The following is a 20,300-nucleotide window of genomic DNA, read 5'->3' as shown; positions in this document are numbered from 1 at the left end:
CAGACCTCTACATGGCTTGCAAGTGGGAAAACCAGCAAAATTGGCAGTGTGTCAAATAAGTGTTCTCCCCACTGTATTTCCTTCATTATTGATTTTATGACAGGGGCTGGGGGCCGGATTAAATTTGATCACGGGCCGCATTTGGCCCCCGGGCCGGACTTTGGACATGTCTGGATTAAAGTAAAGCTATTTCAAATCTTCATATTTTGACTACTATTTTTGTTCATTTGAATGCTCACCAAAAAAAGAGTAGGAGTTCTCTCTTTAACACAACCAGCTTGGCGGAAAGGAGCACAAAACTCTTGACTATGATAAACAGCAGTCAAACCCGAGCTCTTTCCCTCACACTTCCAGCCGGCAGTAATTATATACTACAAAGGATAATTGGCCAATTGAAGTGCTATTTTCACCCTGTCGCATTTGTGTTATTGCCAATTATAAGAGTCTATTATTAGAATAAAAAGGGCCCTGAAGGTGTGGATGGAAGGACAAAAAAAGCATTGGACTCCTGTACCGTTGTGATTAATTTGTTTTGTTTTTGTCTATGTCTTTTCAGGCCTACACAAAGCGGTGGTGATCGTATTGCCTCTGGGCTTGGTGCTGCTTGTGTTCGGTTGGATTTTCGGGGTGGTCAGCTCCATGGCCGTCAGCCCCAAGCTACTGTGCGGAACCGCTTTCTACTTTCTCATCTGCAGTACGTCCGCGCTTCATATTTTTCTTTCCGTTCGGAACCAGCGTGAGGAGTTTAACGTGTGGGCGGCTGAGTGAAATCCTTTGTTTGCTTCACGCAAAGAACCTTGCGAATCTAATTTCGACGCCGCGTGTCGGCGTAAATTCTTTCTATTCTTTTCTCGCGGCGGTTGCGGGTGTTCATTACGGCCTTGCCAATACTCCGCTAATGCGCTTGTTGGGCAAGGGAAGGACAACACGTGGCGTGTTTAGTATTTGATTGAGTCGTGATTCAATAAATGGGTTATACAGCAGGAGAGGTCGACCGATATTTCAAATGCCGATATCGAAAAACATTTACAGCCGATTGATGATATCTATTTTGCAAGTCAATATTATTATTATTTTTTTAAACCATGTAAAGTGGGGCAAATAAATATTTAGTCAACCACCAATTGCGCAAATTGTCCGACTTGAAAAGATTAGAGAGGCCTGTAATTGTCAACATGGGTAAACCTCAACCATGAGAGACAGAATGTGGAAAAAAGAAAATCAGAGTGTTTGATTTTTAAAGAATTTCCAAATCAGTGGAAAATAAGTATTTTGTCACCTACAAAAAAGCAAGATTTCTGGCTGTCAAAGACGTCTAACTTCTTCTAACGAGGCTCCACTCATTACCTGTGTAATTGGCACCTGTTTTAACTCATTATCGGTATAAAAGACATCTGTCCACAACCTTAGTCAGTCACACTCCAAACTCCACTATGGTCAAGACCAAAGAGCTGTCGAAGGACACCAGAGACAAATTGTAGACCTGCGCCAGGCTTGGAAGACTGAATCTACAATAGGTAAATGTTTGGTGTAAAGAAACTGAGGGAGCAATTATTACAAAATGGAAGACATACAAGACCACTGATAATCTCCCTCGATCTGGGGCTCCATGCAAGATCGCACCCCGCGGCGTCAAAATGATAACAAGAACGGTGAGCAAAAATCCCAGAACCACACGGGGGGACCTAGTGAATGACCTACAGAGAGCTGGGACCACAGTAACAAAGGCTACTATCAGTAACGCAATGCGCCGCCAGGGACTCAAATCCTGCACTGCCAGACGTGTCCCCCTGCTGAAGCCAGTACACGTCCAGCCCCGTCTGCGGTTCGCTAGAGAGCATTTGGACCATCCAGAAGAGGACTGGGAGAATGTGTTATGGTCAGATGTAACCAAAATAGAACTTTTTGGTAGAAAGACAGGTTCTCATGTTTGGAGGAGAAAGAATACTGAATTGCATCCGAAGAACACCATACCCACTGTGAAGCATGGGGGTGGAAACATCATGCTTTGGGGCTGTTTTTCTGCAAAGGGACTAGTACGTATCTGTGTAAAGGAAAGAATGAATGGGGCCATGTATCGAGAGATTTTGAGTGAAAATCTCCATCAGCAAGGGCATTGAAGATGAGACGTGGCTGGGTTTTTCAGCATGACAGTGATACCAAACACACAGCCAGGGCAACAAAGGAGTGGCTTCGTAAGAAGCATTTCAAGGTCTTGGAGTGGCCTAGCCTAGTCTCCAGATCTCAACCCCATAGAAAATCTGCGGAGGGAGTTGAAAGTCCATGTTGCCCAACGACAGCCCCAAAACATCACTGCTCTAGAGGAGATCTGCATGGAGGAATGGGCCAAAATACCAGCAACAGTGTGTGAAAAGCTTGTGAAGAGTTACAGAAAACGTTTGGCCTCCGTTATTGCCAACAAAGGGTACATAACAAAGTATTGAGATGAACTTTTGGTATTGACCAAATACTTATTTTCCACCATGATTTGGAAATAAGTTATTTAAAAATCAAACAATGTGATTTTTTGGTTTTTTTTTTTCCATATTGTCTCTCATGGTTGAGGTTTACCCATGTTGACAATTACAGGCCTCTCTAATATTTCCAACCGGGAGGGCGGAAATTCCGCGCGTTCACCTCTTGTGTTAACCCTTTGTACTGATTCCATGTTCCAAAAGTTTGAAGAAGGCTCACCGAAAACAGGTTGACAATTTATTCGTCGCCAATGGTCAAAAACAAGGCAAAAAACAGACGACAGAGGAACAATGCTAAATCCAAAACAAGGCTACATAGAAAATGTTTCCGAGCAGCGAAATCTGTGTTATCTCAGTGTCCAGTGTTTTTTAAGTCTGTGGTGGAGTAGGCCGGGCCGAAAGTGTGTCCGGGCGTTGCTTTTGGGACCTTCCCTCTGTGGCCGAATTTGGGCGGTTTAGGTCCGTGCGTGGATGGGACGTGGTTGCCACAGTGACCGACGCTGGTCTTGACGTCCCAAGCGTGCACTATCAACTTTGTTATCCAGGCTGGCGCTACTTGTTTAGGACAAAGCGCGCTGGTCTTTGTCCTTGTTCGTTGTTGGGAGAACTGATTACCAGAGTTGGTGCATCAACCTTGCTCGTGATGCACACGTTGGGCTTCTGTGATACGATGGCGTTGTTTATCTATTCTGCTTCTTTAACCTATGGTGTGCTATTTATTTTATATTAAGTGTGTTGGAGTAATGCAGTCCTACAGTAAGTATGAGAAATGATACTATTCCCTGATTAATTACATTACATGTGTTCGAGTAATGCAAACAGTTAGTTGCAGTTGCTACGAGAAACGGTACCATTTTTCCTTTTCCCCCTCATGAGCGCCGATAAGGTGATTCACTTTATTGCGTTAAAGGGCACGGAGTGAAGTCTGCCTAAACTATAGTTAGATGAATGTATTAGACTAATGCAAACAATTGTATTGTGTGTGCGAGAACGGTACCTATTCCCTTCAGTGTTGCCCAACGACAGCCCCAAAACATCACTGCTCTGGAGGAGATCTGCATGGAGTAATGGGCCAAAATACCAGCACCAGTGTGTGAAAAGCTTGTGAAGAGTTTCAGAAAACGTTTGGCCTCCGTTATTGCCAACAAAGGGTACATAACAAAGTATTGAGATGAACTTTTGGTATTGACCAAATATTTATTTTCCACCATGATTTGGAAATATATTCTTTAAAAATCGAACAATGTGATTTTCTGTTTTTTTGTTTTTTTTTTCCACATTGTCTCTCATGGTTGAGGTTTACCCATGTTGACAATTACAGGCCTCTCTAATATTTCCAAGTGGGAGAACTTGCACAATTAGTGGTTGACTAAATACTTATTTGCCCCACTGTATATAGCAATAGAACAGAATTTTCTGTGGGCTTTGCAAAATCAGTCAAAATCCAGAAAAACGGACGGGAGCGAAGGGCCTTGCTCTGGTGAAAATGGCTGGGAGTGAATGAGTTAAACGAGCGGACTTTCGCTATCGGCTCCATTGACGATGTTGGGGGTTTTGTTTATGAACATATTGGCTGTTGCCGTGGCTCTTTTGCTCGGATGTGACATCTGTTCCTATGTTTCGGTCAACAATGCACATTGACAAGAACTGCCACGCTGCTTAATGCTCATATGATAATGGGATTTCATGGGCATTTTTCCTCTTCTGGGAAGGCTTCATGCAATAAAAGCACTGAAGTGGCAGTGTAGACCTAGAGCGGAAATGGAGAAATGCACAAAATCAGACAATCCTCTTCACTTTTCCATCTTCGTGGGAGCTCTCTGGAAATGTCCAACTGTGCAACAAAAGACCGCGAGCCTTTTAACATCTTAAGAAGAGCCGGTCATGGGTTCCACTCATGTTTTTTTTTTTTCCATCTTTCATTTCAAAGACACTTGAATGTGTGTCTCCATTGAAGAATCCAGGAAGTATCTTTTGGGCTTTTCAGTCAGAAAATTAGTTTGGCTTGTGAAAAGCTGTGCAAATTGCATTAAAAAAAAAAAAATAAAAAAAAAAAAAGGTAAAGCATCAGAATCAGAAGGCAATTAAATTGTGCCTTCTAACTCCTTGAGAAAAGCCTCCATGAGTGTTTCTTGTTATGATTTCATCACAAAACCACATGCTTCATCAAGAGTGTAATTTGCCTGCGCAACCCAAACGCAAAATGTTGTGGAAAATCACTCGTAGATTAAAACGGTTTAAACTCTGCATTCAAACGACGTCTGCCAACTCTGATGATTGCCACGCAAGATAATCGAGCCATCCGAAAAGGTCAAAGCAGATATGATGCTGATAAATCATACAGTGCCCTCCATAATTATTGGCACCCCTGAAAAAGATGCGTTTTTTTAGCTTCTAATCAGGGGACGCGTTAACCGAATATTTTCCGTCGTTGACCGGTTTTTTACAACGGTAACGGAAAAAACTGAAGTCCATCTGTCATTTTGACAGGTTGCAATTCACACCCCAGACCACAGGGTGGCGAGTGAGCATATTAATTAGCTATTGTCTCTCTTGATGCATGACGTCGTTGGCCTTACTGGGGAAAAATGTCAAGGCAACTGAGTGTCCGAAATTTCGTCAAAAAGCCCCAAAACGACGATGGTGTTGATAAAAGAGGTGAAAAAAGAGGGACTGATGCAGTGAAGGATGACAACGAATCAAGTGAATCGCCGGTTCACTCCTCACTGCGGCGAGCAGTTGAAAACGCCGCCAATTACCAAGAAGGGCAGAATTGGTAACACGGTGAAAGCGGCATAAAGCCAAAAAAGCGGACCAGACTAGCCAGAGCCTGAAATTATTTCAAGGAAAATATGGAGGGTGCCACCACTGTGTGTACTCTTTTTGCTAAGCTGAGCTCGCATACCACGGTAACACGTCGGCTATGAACGAACACTTGACGCGCCGTCACTCAGGTGTATTTCGGAATACAACAGGAAACAACAAGCTAGCGGATTGTAAGTCCATACAACTTTCTAACGATTTTTTTAAAAATTGGAAGTTGCCTTTATGTGCATCGTATCAACGTGCAGTTTTATTTAATAATAAATAAATAAATAAATAAATATATATATATATATATATATATATATATATATATATATATATATATATATATATATATATATATATATATATTAGGGCTGTCAAACGATTAAATTTTTTAATCGAGTTAATTACAGCTTAAAAAATAATTAATCGCAATTAATCGCAATTCAAACCATCTATAAAATATGCCCTATTTTTCTGTAAATTATATATATATTCTGTAAAATAAATTGTTGGAATGGAAAGATAAGACACAAGATGGATATATACATTCAACATACGGCACATAAGGACTGTAGTGGGCATTTCACTCTACTGTCATTTAAATCTGTCTATGCTGTCCTCACTCCGAAGCGTCTACTTTTTCCAAAGCTAGACAGCTAGTGAACGACGCCTTAATAATCAGACTTCTTCCTTTTTCATCTGATTTATTAATAAAATGGCCTCAAACCATTGTCCTCTTTAGACCGTCATATAACTACAAAAAAAAGTACACAAGCATTGCATTAGCAACAACGTTAGCTTAGCACGCTATACAGGTTCACTAAACATAAACAAAAAGCGTCTCATACAAAAAATATAACATTTCGCTTACTAACATAATATGTACATTCTTTACAACAACCATACTTACGGACAAATCTTGTCCAAGGATCATAGAAGCACAACATTACAACGTAGGCGTCAGCCCGAGACGTCGTGCAGCCATATTGAACTGGCAAGAAAATAAATCATGTCACAAAGTGACCACAAGAGTTCGCTGTTAGACAGCACAAAAAGCCTGCTGTAAAACTTACCAAAAGGCAGATTACTGTCTGAGCAGGACATGTGCGTTAATTGCGTCAATATTTTAACGTGATTAATTTAAAAAAATTAATTACCGCGCATTAACGCGATAATTTTGACAGCCCTAATATACTGTATGTATATATATATATATACATATATATATATATATATATTAGGGCTGTCAAAATTATCGCGTTAACGCGCAGTAATTAATTTTTTGAATTAATCACGTTAAAATATTTAACGCAATTAACGCACATGTCCCGCTCAGACAGTATTCTGCCTTTTGGTAAGTTTTACAGCAAGGCTTTTTGTGCTGTCTAACAGCGAACTCTTGTGGTCGCTTTGCGACATGGTTTTTTTTTTTTCTTGCCAGTTCATTATGGCTGCACGATGTCTCGGGCTGATAATGTTGTGCTTATATGATCCTTGGACAAGATTTGTCCGTAAGTATGGTTGTTGTAAAGAATGTACTGTAGCGGTAAGACGTTGGATGGAGTCTTATTTGCCGTGCTCGGCGGCTCATGTGTCTCTTGTAACTCGCTATAAACTCTGCTAACTCAGCCGGAACGCACAAGTCTCTGTGTCACGTGACTGTGACGCACAACATCTCCCACACACAAGTTCGGTGGGTGAATTATGTCATAATAAAGGGTCACCACAGTACATATTATGTTAGTAAGCGAAATGTTCTATTTTTTGTATGAGACGCTTTTTGTTTATGTTTAGTGAATCTGTATAGCGTGCTAAGCTAACGTTGTTGCTAAAGCAATACTTGTGTACTTTTTTTTTGTAGTTTCACTACGGTCTAAAGAGGACAGTGGTTTGAGGCTATTTTATTAATAAATCAGATGAAAAAGGAAGAAGTCTGATTATTAAGGCGTTGTTCACTAGCTGTCTAGCTTTGGAAAAAGTAGACGCTTCGGAGTGAGGACAGCATAGACAGATTTAAATGACAGTAGAGTGAAATGCCCACTACAATCCTTATGTACCGTATGTTGAATGTATATATCCATCTTGTGTCTTATCTTTCCATTCCAACATTTTACAGAATATATATATAATTTACAGAAAAATATGGCATATTTTATAGATGGTTTGAATTGCGATGAATTTCGATTAATTACGATTAATTAATTTTTAAGCTGTAATTAACTCGATTAAAAATTGTAATCGTTTGACAGCCCTAACATATATATATATATATATATCCTGTATATACATAATATAATAAAAATATATATGGAAACACAGTACTGGTCTGCTTACTGTAATCCATGACTGCACTAATGTTAGTTACTTTATATTATAAAGTATTATTGTATTATTATGTATATACATATAGTGACTGCATCAAGATATAGTCATTTTAAAAATTTAAGTGACGGGTAAAAATAGATTATGACCGGATTTTTATGACCCTGTCAGTCAAAATGACAGACAACGAAAAAGTCTAGCGCAACCTCTGCTTCTAATATTATTTTTTTGGGCTCAATCTTGGTCTTACACAAAAATACACACGGTCCCAGGCTTCAACTGGGACCGTGTGCTTTGGTCAGATGAGACCAAGATTGAGCTTTTTGGCAACAAACACTCTCAGTGGGTCTGAAGATGGGTCGTCACTGGGTCCTTCAGCAAGACAATGACCCTAAACATATGGCTAAATCTACACAGAAATGGTTCACCAGACACAAAATCAAGCTCCTCCCATGGCCATCTCAGTCCCCAGACCTTGTTTTGTTGGCAAAAGGGGGTTGTACAAAGTATTAACACCAGGGGTGCAAATAATTGTGACACACATTATTTGATGTCAAATATTTTTTTCTTTATGTGGGATTTTTTCCCCACTTGTTTTGAAGGTTGGATTTTTCTCTTTTTTTCCATTAAGGTCCCATATTATTTGAATTTTAAAAAAATATTAGAAGCTAAAAAACACATCTTTTTCAGGGGTGCCAATAATTATGGAGGGCACTGTAGTCATAGACTTCATAAGGGTATTGACGGGTCAAATTGGTCAGGCACTGCGCCTCGCATTCAAGTAGGGGGCCGTCCACATCAAGAGGAGCTATTCACAAACACGCACGCAGCGATCCAACGCCGGATTTCTGTTGAAAAAGTATGAAAGCTGTACAGCATACAAACAGGAAGGATTGTCTCAGGAGTGATTTGTATGAGGATTTAATGTAATTATTATATTTTTCGTACCGTACATGCATTTTGAAAAATTGTGAAAACAATCAATGGGAGAAATTAGCCGCTACTGCATTGGCATCATAGTTGGCAATATATACGACGGAAAACACAGACGCGACTGAAAGAGCAGTTTCTGCTCTTGCACTCCTCTTTAGGCAAGGCAAGGCAAATTTATTTATATAGCACAATTCAACACAAAGTGCTTTACGTCACATGAAGATCATAAAAAATCACATTTAAGACAAAATCGGAAATAAAATTATACATAAAAATCGCATTTAATCACAAATAGAATAAAAATAAATAAATAAAAAAACAAAAACTACTAAATAATAATTGAAATCAGCAATGGAGATGAGCACAAGAGAAATAGAAAGCAAGTAGATTGAGATATATAGACAGTTATGGATATGCAGTGCCAAACAAAAGCGTTTTTAGCCCTGATTTAAAGGAGCTAACAGTTTGAGCATACTTCAGATGTTCGGGTAACTTGTTCCGGAGGTGAGGAGCATAAAAACTAAATGCTGCCTCACCCTGCTTGGTTCTTGTTCTTGGAACATGCAGGAGACCGGTTCCAGTTGACCTTAAGGGCCTAGATGTCTCATAGGAATCTAACAAATCAAGCATGTATGTTGGTCCAAGACCATTAAGTGTTTTGTAGACGAGCAGTAGTATTTTATAGTCTATCCTTTGACTCACTGGAAGCCAGTGTAGCGATTTCAAAACCGGTGTAATGTGGTCCAGCTTCCTTGTATTTGTGAGGACTCTGGCTGCAGCATTCTGTACTAGCTGCAGCTTCCTAACTGATTTTTTATCAAGACCTGTAAATATACCACATTTAACTGGAGAAAATTCTAGAACATCCATTCATTGATTTGATGAATGCATTTACTCAGGGAGACTAAGGGACTATAATCATCTTTAAAAGAAACTGCTGTATTTTAAGTCAAAAGAACTGTTGTGTTTGATAGAACAAAATGTCTATATGCTGCCATAGCAGATTTATGGCGCAATAAGCCCCCAAACTATTTTTAATTTGTCCGTTTTACCCTGAAAACCCCCGTTTACAGACGTCGCGCAACCGCTTTTCTTTCAACCTAGCCATAAAAAGAAGGTAAGTAATCGTATTTATTATTCGAAATGAATGTCATTTTTAGTTTAGAATCATTAAATCATGTCTAATATTTAGTTTAAAAAAAAAACGACTTCAAAAAATTATTCACTCGCATATTTTAAACTTTTAAACAAATGACGTCACAATGAAAAAAATGGCATCTGTAAAAAAGTCACGGATATTTACCTCATAACTATCGCTTAATTGTATTTTTGTTTGTTTGTCACATTTCTTGCGATATGTTAGATGATAAATAATCGATCCAAACAAAGAAAAATTGGGGAAAAAAAACGTTTAAAATGGTAAATATATGAAAATCTCGATCACTCCAGGATGTCTGCGATTACTGCATCGCAACCCTTGCTATATTACCATGTTTCACCCATAAAATCCCCCAAAAGTCCAGCTGTGGCTATTCACAGCTGTGCCTTGACTATCGGTGATACATGCTACATGGAGTTTTTGGATCGAAACAAGGTAAGTACGCGATAATATCTCGTGAAAATCGTGGCGTCTTTAATTCTGCTCTCGCCTCCAGTTAGGGTTTTGCTGTTTAAAATTTTTCTTTTGAAAATGCCCTCCTGTTCAAAATTTTTCTTCCCCCAGAAAATTAAGATTTTGAGCTTTCCAATGATATATCACACATGCATATCGCACAATTTCGAAAGTTGGACAAATTGGGGGTCTCAGAGCGGAACTTCAAGTCACCTGAGTGTTTTCCGGCACACGTAAAATAAATGCTAACCAAACTTTTTTTGTTTGTTTGTTTGTTTTTTTGATTTAACCAAGAATCTAGACTGTTTTACGTCCATATCTGTCAGGAATAAGCGGGCAGACAGGTTGTGTGGACCCAAATGCAGGGAAAGGTAAGCAGGGCGGCAGACCGGCAGTGCAAAATGATTTAATTAAGGCTAACAAAAACTATATATCAACCAATATTGTGGGGATCCAAAAAACACAGAAACAAACAAAACTCAGGTCACTAATAAAAGGCTTGATATCAAAAACTTACGTCGAGGAACACAAGGACTTGGACGGAGAAAACTTGAGAACACTGATGAGCACATGGGCATTGAAAATGACGCAACAAGGAGCGAAAAGAAACTGGGAGATTATATACACACACAGACAAGGGGTAATGACACAACAAGGAACAGGTGAGCACAGGAGGATGCAGGTTGGAGGATACACTAGGAGGCACGACAGGTGAAATCAGTGGGCAATCACAGGGACCAGTCACACTAGGAGAAAAGCAACACAAAACCTTACACATATCTATGACGAATTCGGGGATTTAAGCATTTTTTTTCCACAAGAATTTTCACCGGAAAAGCTCTGTTTACATAAGGCGGCCGCTAGCTACATTCACTAACAGACTAGCATTGTACTTCGACATATTTACGTAAAATAAATGGCAACTGCACGTTTTTTTTGTTTTGTTTTTAACCAAGGATTGAGACTGTTTAATGTCCGCATCTATAAAGAATTTGGGGATTTAAGCATTTATTCACAAGAATTTTCACCGGAAAAGCTCTGTTTACATCAGGCGGCCGCTAGCTACATTCCCGAACAAATTTGCATTGTACTTCGACATATTTATGTAAAATAAATGCTAACTGCACATTTTTTTTCTTTTAACCAAGAATCCAGACTGGTTTACGTCCATATCTAAATAATTTGGGGATTTAGGCATTTATTCACAAGAATTTTCACTGGAAAAGCTCTGTTTACATAAGGCGGCCGCTAGCTACATTCACTAACAGACTAGCATTGTACTTTGACATATTTACGTAAAATAAATGCTAACTGGGCGTTTTTTTTGTTGTTGCTCTTAACCAAGAATCGAGACTGTTTTATGTCAACATCCATAAAGAATTCAGGGGTTCAGGCTTTTATTCTCAAGAATTTTCATTGGAAAAGCTCTGTTTACATAAGGCGGCTGCTAGCTACATTCGCTGACAGACTAGCATTGTACTTCGACATATATATATATGTAAAATAAATGCCAAACTGCACATTTTTTTTCTTTTAACCAACAATTGAGACTGTTTTACGTCCATACGTATCTATAAAGAATTCAGGGATTTAAGCATTTATTCATAAAATTATTCAACGAAAAAAATCTCTGTCTGCGATTCCGCTTTGACGGCCTCGCCAACAATGCAGGCCCCCTATTTATCAGCCCCGTGTCCCGTCAATACATTATGAAGTCTGTGACTTTGCATTCAAACGACGTCTGCCAACTCTGACGATTGCCGCGCAAGATAATCGAGCCATCAGAAGAGGTCAAAGCAGATTTAATGCTGATAAATGACAGGCTTAATGGAAAAGGTAATCATTAAAATAATGAGAATGTGTTTCATTAGCCTGCAACTGCCTGAGTCTTGTGGAAATGTTTTGTTTAAAAAAATTAAATAATGAGAATGTGTTTCATTAGCCTGCAACTGCCTGAATCTTGTGGAAATGTTTTGTTTAAAAATAAATAAATAAATAAATACAAATTGCTACATTGTAAACTAAAAGTAATTGACCTCCAGTTCGATAATGATGATAAAGGCCTTTATTAACTCATTCACTGCTGTCGTTGTTCCTATATATCGACTGAAATCTGAGCATTTTCGGCCACGCAATTAAGTTGAAGTTGTTCTATATAGAGTAAGTCATTTTTTTCCACTCCCTACCCTTGGGCCACACATCAGTATCACACCTGTTCAAAACCATGGATCATAAGTTACATGGCTTATTAAAAGAATGAAACTACAGCAGCAATTTTCATGAGTTTACTTTTAATATATTTAATTTGGCCCACATAAAAAGAAAAAGACAAAAATCTCCTTGTTCATGACATACTTTATATGTGTGAGTGAGTCTTTCACATGCGTATGACAGGAGAAAAAAAAAAGTCTTAAATAGCATTATTAATTATTGAATTTTACTTTACTGAATTACTGAATTATTTCAAGACGATTCAACTATATACAACAATTTGGCAAAGCGCAGATGATGAGAAATTTTAATTTTTAATCTGCCGTTTAGCCCTGCCTGTCATTATAGCGCTCTAGCGTCCCCAGCTGCAGGATGACATCGGCAGGGTAACGATTTCATCTGATTTAGAACTCAGCCCATTGAGGGGGAAGATTCAGAACGAGGAAAATACGACGAAGAGAGCCACAAAATGTCATTGTTTCAATCTCTCCAATATTTTTACAGGTTATTCTTTTTATCCAAGTATTTTTCCCCAATAGGTGAATAAATTGTATGGTCATGACAAATAACAGTCTTGTGCTAAATGGAATATGAAATATTAAAAATTAGGGCTGTCAAAATTATCACGCTAACGGGTGATAATTATTTTTTTTAATTAATCACGTTAAAATATTTGACGCAATTAACGCACATGCCCCGCTCAAACAGATTAAAATGACAGCACAGGTTCATATGCACTTGTTACTCGTGTTTTTTGGAGTTTTGTCGCCCTCTGCTGGCGCTTGGGTGCGACTGATTTTATGGGTTTCAGGCTTCAGCACCGTAATTATTATTGACATCAACAATGGCGAGCTACTAGTTTATTTTTTGATTGAAAATTTTACACATTTAATTAAAACGAAAACATTAAGAGGGGTTTTAATATAAACTTTCTATAACTTGTACTAACATTTATCTTTTAAGAACTACAAGTCTTTCTATCCATGGATCGCTTTAACAGAATGTTAATGTTAATACCATGTTGTTCATTTATTTTTATAATAAATAAATACAGTACTTAAGTACAGTATGTTGAATGTATATATCCATCTTATGTCTTATCTTTCCATTCCAACAATAATTTACAGAAAAATATGGCATAGTTTATAGATGGTTTGAATTGCGAATAATTACGATTAATTAATTTTTAAGCTGTGATTGCCTCGATTAAAATTTTTAATCGTTTGACAGCCCTATTAAAAATACACTTATTCAGTACAACAAGGCAACATTACTCCATAATGGTCAAAACTGTCGACTTCACCTTTACCGTCGTACCTCCCCAACAATATTTTATGCCACCGTAGTTAGTCGGGCTTTTGTCATTTCCCTGCCGGCTTCGGAGAATGTAACCAAACCAAGAGGCGTGACAGCAAGCCAACATGCTAACCCGAACCAAATGATGTCTCAAAGTCTTGGAAGCGAAAAATCACACATAACTAGCCCGGATCATGTCACACGGCGGCAGAGTTGTCGATTGTTTTCGCCGATCGGCAACCCGCCCGGCGGCGAGCAAGTTAGAGCTCATCGTTCCACTGCTGAGGGCAGAGGGCTCGTTTGTGGGGAAGCGGAATAAACAGAAAAACAAGCTTCTGCTGTGAATTGGAATGAGTTTATCACTAGTAGACGTCCAATCCATTTGAACTGGGAGGGTGGCAGCGAATGAACATTCCTCCCACTTCAAACGGATTAAGCGTCTATGGCCGTCAGTGGCAGCCAATGCCTGGCAATGAGTAATTTCGGGCCACATAAGATCATTTACCTGTTGATTTTCTGTTACTTCCTGTTGATTTTGGGATATTTTATGGGTCGCCTGCTGTTTATTTTGCGTTACAAAACAGGAAGTGACCTGGGAATCACCCAAATGAATAGGCAGTGACTCAAACTCAACAGGAAATGACCTGTAAATGCCCTAAAATGAAAAGCAAGTGAACTGTAAATGCCCCGAAAAACAGACCGAATGACTTTGAATGCTCTGGTTTTGAATGAATGAATGTTCACAGTCTAAATGGATTGGGCGTCGTGCACTGTCAATGGTAGCCTTTTTTTTCAAAATTTTTATTTTTTTAATTGTCACCTTCTTAAAACGATAACTCGATTCTTGACAGGAGCATATCGATAACCTTTTGGGATACAAAGTATCACGATATATCACCATTTCGATATTTTGTCACACCCCTACATAGGAGAGCGGCTGCAATTGATGTGCAGCTAACATGACAGAATGTGTCTGGCAGTGAGCTTTTCAACATGCCCATGCCGTAAGTAAATAGTCCTTTATTTAATTAACCCCTTAATGCCTGCAACATGAAGCAATTGTCAGAGAATCCCAAAATTTAAAAAATTAGTCCGAATTAGGGTTGTTCCGATCGTGTTTTTTTGCTCCCGATCCGATCCTGATCGTTTTAGTTTGAGTATCTGCCGATCCCGATATTTTCCGATCCGATTGCTTTTTTTTTTTTTTGCTCCCGATTCAATTCCAATCATTCCCGATAATTTTTCCCGATCATATACATTTTGGCAATGCATTAAGAAAAAAATGAATAAAACTCGGACGAATATATACATTCAACATACAGTACATAAGTACTGTATTTGTTTATTATGACAATAAATCTTCAAGATGGCATTTACATTGTTAACATTCTTTGTGTGAGAGGGATCCACCGATAGAAAGACTTGTAATTCTTAAAGGATAAATGTGACTTTGTATATTGTGACTAAATATTGTCATCTAGTGTATTTGTTGAGCTTTCAGTAAATGATACTGTAGCCATTTAACTGTTCTGCCCAAATGCATGATGGGAAGTGCAACCATGACTGTGTGTAGTGGCACCAATTGATATATCTTCTCTGCGTAGGGAAGTAACATAGGGTTTTAAGGAAAAGATCAACCACTACCGTTCTTCCCCACATTGCTTCCCACCATATTTCTAATTGTTGAGAGAGGGATTTTAAGGCTTTAGCCAATTAAAAAGACTCCCAAGACTGCCAAAATTCTCTCTACTCATTTTACGCTGCCTGTTAGCACTATATTTAGGTACAACGGCGCCATTATAGATTGAACGCGACAATGCGTGAGTGGGCCGTGCAGCGCATGCGTTAATTGCATTAAATATTTTAACGTGATTAATTTTTTAAAAATTAATTACCGCCGTTTACACGATAAATTTGATAGCCCTACTTTAAGCCAAAATTAAAGACTCTGGATGTATGTAAGACATTTTGTCTGTAACGTTAAATACAATTAGAAAACGATTTAATTAAAAAATATATATATATATTAAAAAAAGGCGTGTCTGATATTTTTTTGCCGATTCCGATACTTTGAAAATGACGTGATCGAACCCGATCGATCGGCATCCCAATCGATCGGGACATCTTTAGTCCTAATGGTACTTTTTTCAAATTTGTAGAAAAAGAAAAATCAAAATGAATATGTGTAATAAGCGCTGTAATATCTATAACCCTAGCTAAATCCAGATGCATGTGTTGACTTGCATCCATCATTTAAAAAAAAAAAAAAAAAAATTCTATTTCAAAATTCTAAATTTGTCTCAAAATAATGAAATTCTGAGTGTATCAAATGTGATACACTATGCTAGAAGGGGTTAAAGACAGTTTGTAGTGTTTACTTTTACATTTTTAACAAAAAGTTGCAATTTCTGATTGGGTGGAAAATTTGACTGAACACCGGGCACATGAAGAGGGCAGTAAACCAAATATAGTGCTCTCCCGGCAGTGGGATATGCGACAATCCGCGGGTCGACAGCTGAGTTGGACAAGGAGCATGTCAGCCACAAAATGCAAGCCACCTACAGTGCCTTGCAAAAGTATTCGGCCGCCTTGAACCTTGCAACCTTTCGCCACATTTCAGGCTTCAAACATAAAGATATAAAATTTTAATTTTTTGTCAAGAATCAACAACAAGTGGGACACAATCGTGAAGTGGAACAAAATTTATTGGATAATTTAAACTTTTTTAATAAATAAAAAACTGAAAAGTGGGACGTGCAATATTATTCGGCCCCCTTGCGTTAATATTTTGTAGCGCCACCTTTTGCTCCAATTACAGCTGCAAGTGGCTTGGGGTATGTTTCTATCAGTTTTGCACATCGAGACACTGACATTCTTGCCCATTCTTCCTTGCAAAACAGCTCGAGCTCAGTGAGGTTGGATGGAGAGTGTTTGTGAACAGCAGTCATCAACTCTTTCCACAGATTTTCGATTGGATTGTTTGTTGTTGGATGTTTGACAGTGGGGATGGTGTGTTCAGAGTGATGAGCTGTGTTGCTTTTACGCCAAACATATCGTTTTGCATTGTGGCCAAAAAGTTCAATTTTGGTTTCATCTGACCAGAGCACCTTCTTCCACATGTTTGGTGTGTCTCCCAGGTGGCTTGTGGCAAACTTTAAACCAGACTTTTTATGGATATCTTTGAGAAATGGCTTTCTTCTTGCCACTCTTCCATAAAGGCCAGATTTGTGCAGTGTACGACTGATTGTTGTCCTATGGACAGATTCTCCCACCTCAGCTGTAGATCTCTGCAGTTCATCCAGAGTGATCATGGGCCTCTTGGCTGCATCTCTGATCAGTTTTCTCCTTGTTTGAGAAGAAAGTTAGGAAGGACGGCCGGGTCTTGGTAGATTTGCAGTGGTCTGATGCTCCTTCCATTTCAATATAATGGTTTTCACAGTGCTCCTTGAGATGTTTAAAGCTTGGGAAATCTTTTTGTATCCAAATCCGGCTTTAAACTTCTTCACAACAGTATCTCGGACCTGCCTGGTGTGTTCCTTGGTTTTCATAATGCTCTCTGCACTTTAAACAGAACCCTGAGACTATCACAGAGCAGGTGCATTTATACGGAGACTTGATTACACACAGGTGGATTCTATTTATCATCATCGGTCATTTAGGACAACATTGGATCATTCAGAGATCCTCACTGAACTTCTGGAGTGAGTTTGCTGCACTGAAAGTAAAGGGGCCGAATAATATTACACGCCCCACTTTTCAGTTTATTTGTTAAAAAAGTTTAAATTATCCAATAAATGTTGTTCCACTTCACGATTGTGTCCCACTTGTTGTTGATTCTTGACAAAAAAATTTAATTTCATATCTTTATGACAGAAGCCTGAAATTTGGCGAAAGGTTGCAAGATTCAAGGGGGCCGAATACTTTTGCAAGGCACTGTACATATTAAAATGATCCAAGTATTTGACATAATACAAAACACGATATTTACTCACTTAAGTCCCATGGTCCCACAGTAGTAGGGCTTGTTTTGGCCAATATCCACCAGTGAATGGCAACCTTTTGAAACCCCTAAAAGGCTCACACGCCTATCCCTGGTGCAGCAACATTTTTCTGCACCCGTTTGGCTGGCGTGATGCGACAAATAAGCGAATGAATCCGCAAAACCAGCTGAATCCACAGTCGTTCCGCATACTGTAGTATTGGCTGTATACAGAAGATGACTATCCCGCTGTCGTCACATTAGCAATCCTCACTCATTTTCATGGCACGGGATTCAAAAAAACTAAATAAATATATCGATCGCTTCCACACACATCCAAGCGGTCCATTTCATTCAGGAGCATAAACTACCGCGGAAAATATGAAGTAAACATGCTTTTTGCTGTCATAGGCACTTTAATGAATGCTTATAATGAATGTCATTTAGTGTTATTCAGCAAATTATCTCACTTTCAAATGGATGTAAAAGATCCGAGCTGAACATAAAAGCTGAGACATAATTTGCTTGGTGACACTTAATGACATCTGTCATCGTTACTGTAATCTGATTACTTTTTTCAGTAACGAGTAATCTAACGCGTTCATTTTTCTACACCAGTAGTCTGATTAACTCTTTCACTCCCAGCCATTTTCACCAGAGCAAGGCCCTTCGCTCCCGACCGTTTTTTCTGGATTATGACTGATTATGACAGAAAATTATGTTCTATTGCTATATAAACTTGGAACCCACCAAAAGAAAGATTACTCTCTTCTTTCAGCAGAAAAAAAAAGTAAGTTCGTATCTTTTTCCGTTCTTTAGAAATCATTATTAGAAAATAGCTTAGTTTGAGCAATTTTCCAATTTCTGATGAAAAAATGGAGAAAACGAGCTTTTTGTAAACGCTTACATTTCAAACATAACTTTGACTTTAACAAAGCTATTTTTTGCATTAGTTACATTCCAAACATCTGAATAATGTTTTCCTTTTACAAAATACCATGAACAACCAGACAAATAGAGCTTTAGATAGCAAAGTAACAATTTATTCACACACGACTACTGAGAGATGACGGTTTGTCGCCGAGATGACGCCGTTGTCGCCACGTCAGCTGTGTAAACTTTTCCCTCATCGTTGTCTGTCTCACAAAGATGGATTATTTTTGCATTTCTGCGGGGTCTGCTTGGCGAGCCGCTCCACGGGGGGTTTCACTCGTTTTGCACGGTCGTCCAGCGCCTGGCGTCCCTGACGTCCTCTCGTTGTTTTGTCCGGTCAGAGCGCCGCCTGGCTTCATGCCGCCAGCGCTCTGACAAAGCTGCCCGGCCGTTCACTGCTGTTGAATCGGTTGCCTGGTCTTCGAAAATGCGCTACTGCCCTCCAGTGGCCAGTTTTATTGCTGTAAAAGGGGTTTGGAGCGTTGTTCTTCGTTTCTCAGATACAGCGGAAGCTATATTTCCTTCTTATAAAAAAAATAAAATTAAAAAAAAACGCAAAAGACGTATAAATACGTTTGTGGGCCAGTGGAGCATTTAAAAATAGAACGTTTTTATACGTTTCTGGGAGCAAATGAGTAAAAGTTAGTTTCCTTAGTGTCTCTGCGTTACTATTTTTTCATTGCATCATAACGTATGTAGATGTACTATTGTAGTCATGTGCGAAGAGCATTTTGAATAGAAAATGCTCAAATAAAAGGTTCCCGGTTCGTCTTTCCATGACAAACTATTAGCTATTTCCTGTTTTGATCTCGCGTCACGTGTTGTGGGACTGAGGCGGGTGGAAATTCGCGCCGAGTGTTGAGACGTTGCGAGGTAATGTTGATCTGTGGATATCCATGAATGAAGGTAAGTTTTCTTCCTTTATTCTGGAGGGTATCAGCAAAAGGATGGACCCCCTACATGCACAGTCGTTTCGTAGCTTTGCCGTAGCAACGACGGGCAGTCATCGCTCCAAGTTGGCAAGCTTTGTTTACATCATATGCGTGTTGCACATTCATCCCGTGAGGTGATGTGTTCGTTTAGCATCTCTGGGATGTGTTGTAAGTCCGATTGAGTGTAAAGTGCTTAGTTGCCGCCACGTTTTGTGGCCAAATTGACCGCGTGTGTGTTGAGAGGAGTACTTCAGGTGTTGTGCCGAAAAATAGCTTCCCCGCGTGAAATGTCCCCCCTGACGGGAGCGCCCACACGTCACTATAATCCGCTTTTTCTTACCAATCGATGGACACGGAAACGACGTTCTTGTACCGTGAATATGTATTATTTTACTCTGCTTGAACTAATAAATTTTGTACTGTGAATATGTATTATTTTACTCTGCTTGAACTAATAAATGTCATACCTGTGTGATTGTCATTTGGATATGGTCGTGAAAACCTGTAGACTAATACATTTCTGTTCAAAGATGGTTATGTGGCCCAGTTATGTGGCTCGAGCTTGATTGGCGCCGTGCCTAGCGTGTAGCTCGAAAAGAAGTGGGAGGAAGCCGAGCTTTTTTGTGTCCCACCCCCATTTCACTCCAAAATTCCATAGGAATGCAATCACTTCCCTACAACAGCTGTACTCATCATAATGATTACATCGATAATAATAATAATAGTTGCAGTAATCATAATAACACCAATATACATTATATATATATATATATATATATATATATATATATATATAT

The 20,300-nt window shown here is 39.0% G+C and overlaps 1 protein-coding gene across 1 annotated transcript in view; it reads left to right on the top strand.

The window, feature by feature from the left end:
• Positions 1–20,300, top strand: part of LOC130904473 (transmembrane protein 235-like) — a 44,410-nt gene that overhangs the window by 17,085 nt on the left and 7,025 nt on the right. The window contains exon 3 of the mRNA XM_057817238.1: positions 557–694. Coding sequence (XP_057673221.1) covers positions 557–694 — 138 coding nt within the window. The remainder of the gene's footprint in view (positions 1–556; positions 695–20,300) is intronic.

This window comes from Corythoichthys intestinalis, chromosome 16, assembly GCF_030265065.1.
Source record: "Corythoichthys intestinalis isolate RoL2023-P3 chromosome 16, ASM3026506v1, whole genome shotgun sequence".
Classification (NCBI taxonomy): Eukaryota; Metazoa; Chordata; class Actinopteri; order Syngnathiformes; family Syngnathidae; genus Corythoichthys; species Corythoichthys intestinalis.
Note: the sequence above shows the minus strand (reverse complement) of the source record. Positions and strands in the feature narration are given on the sequence as shown.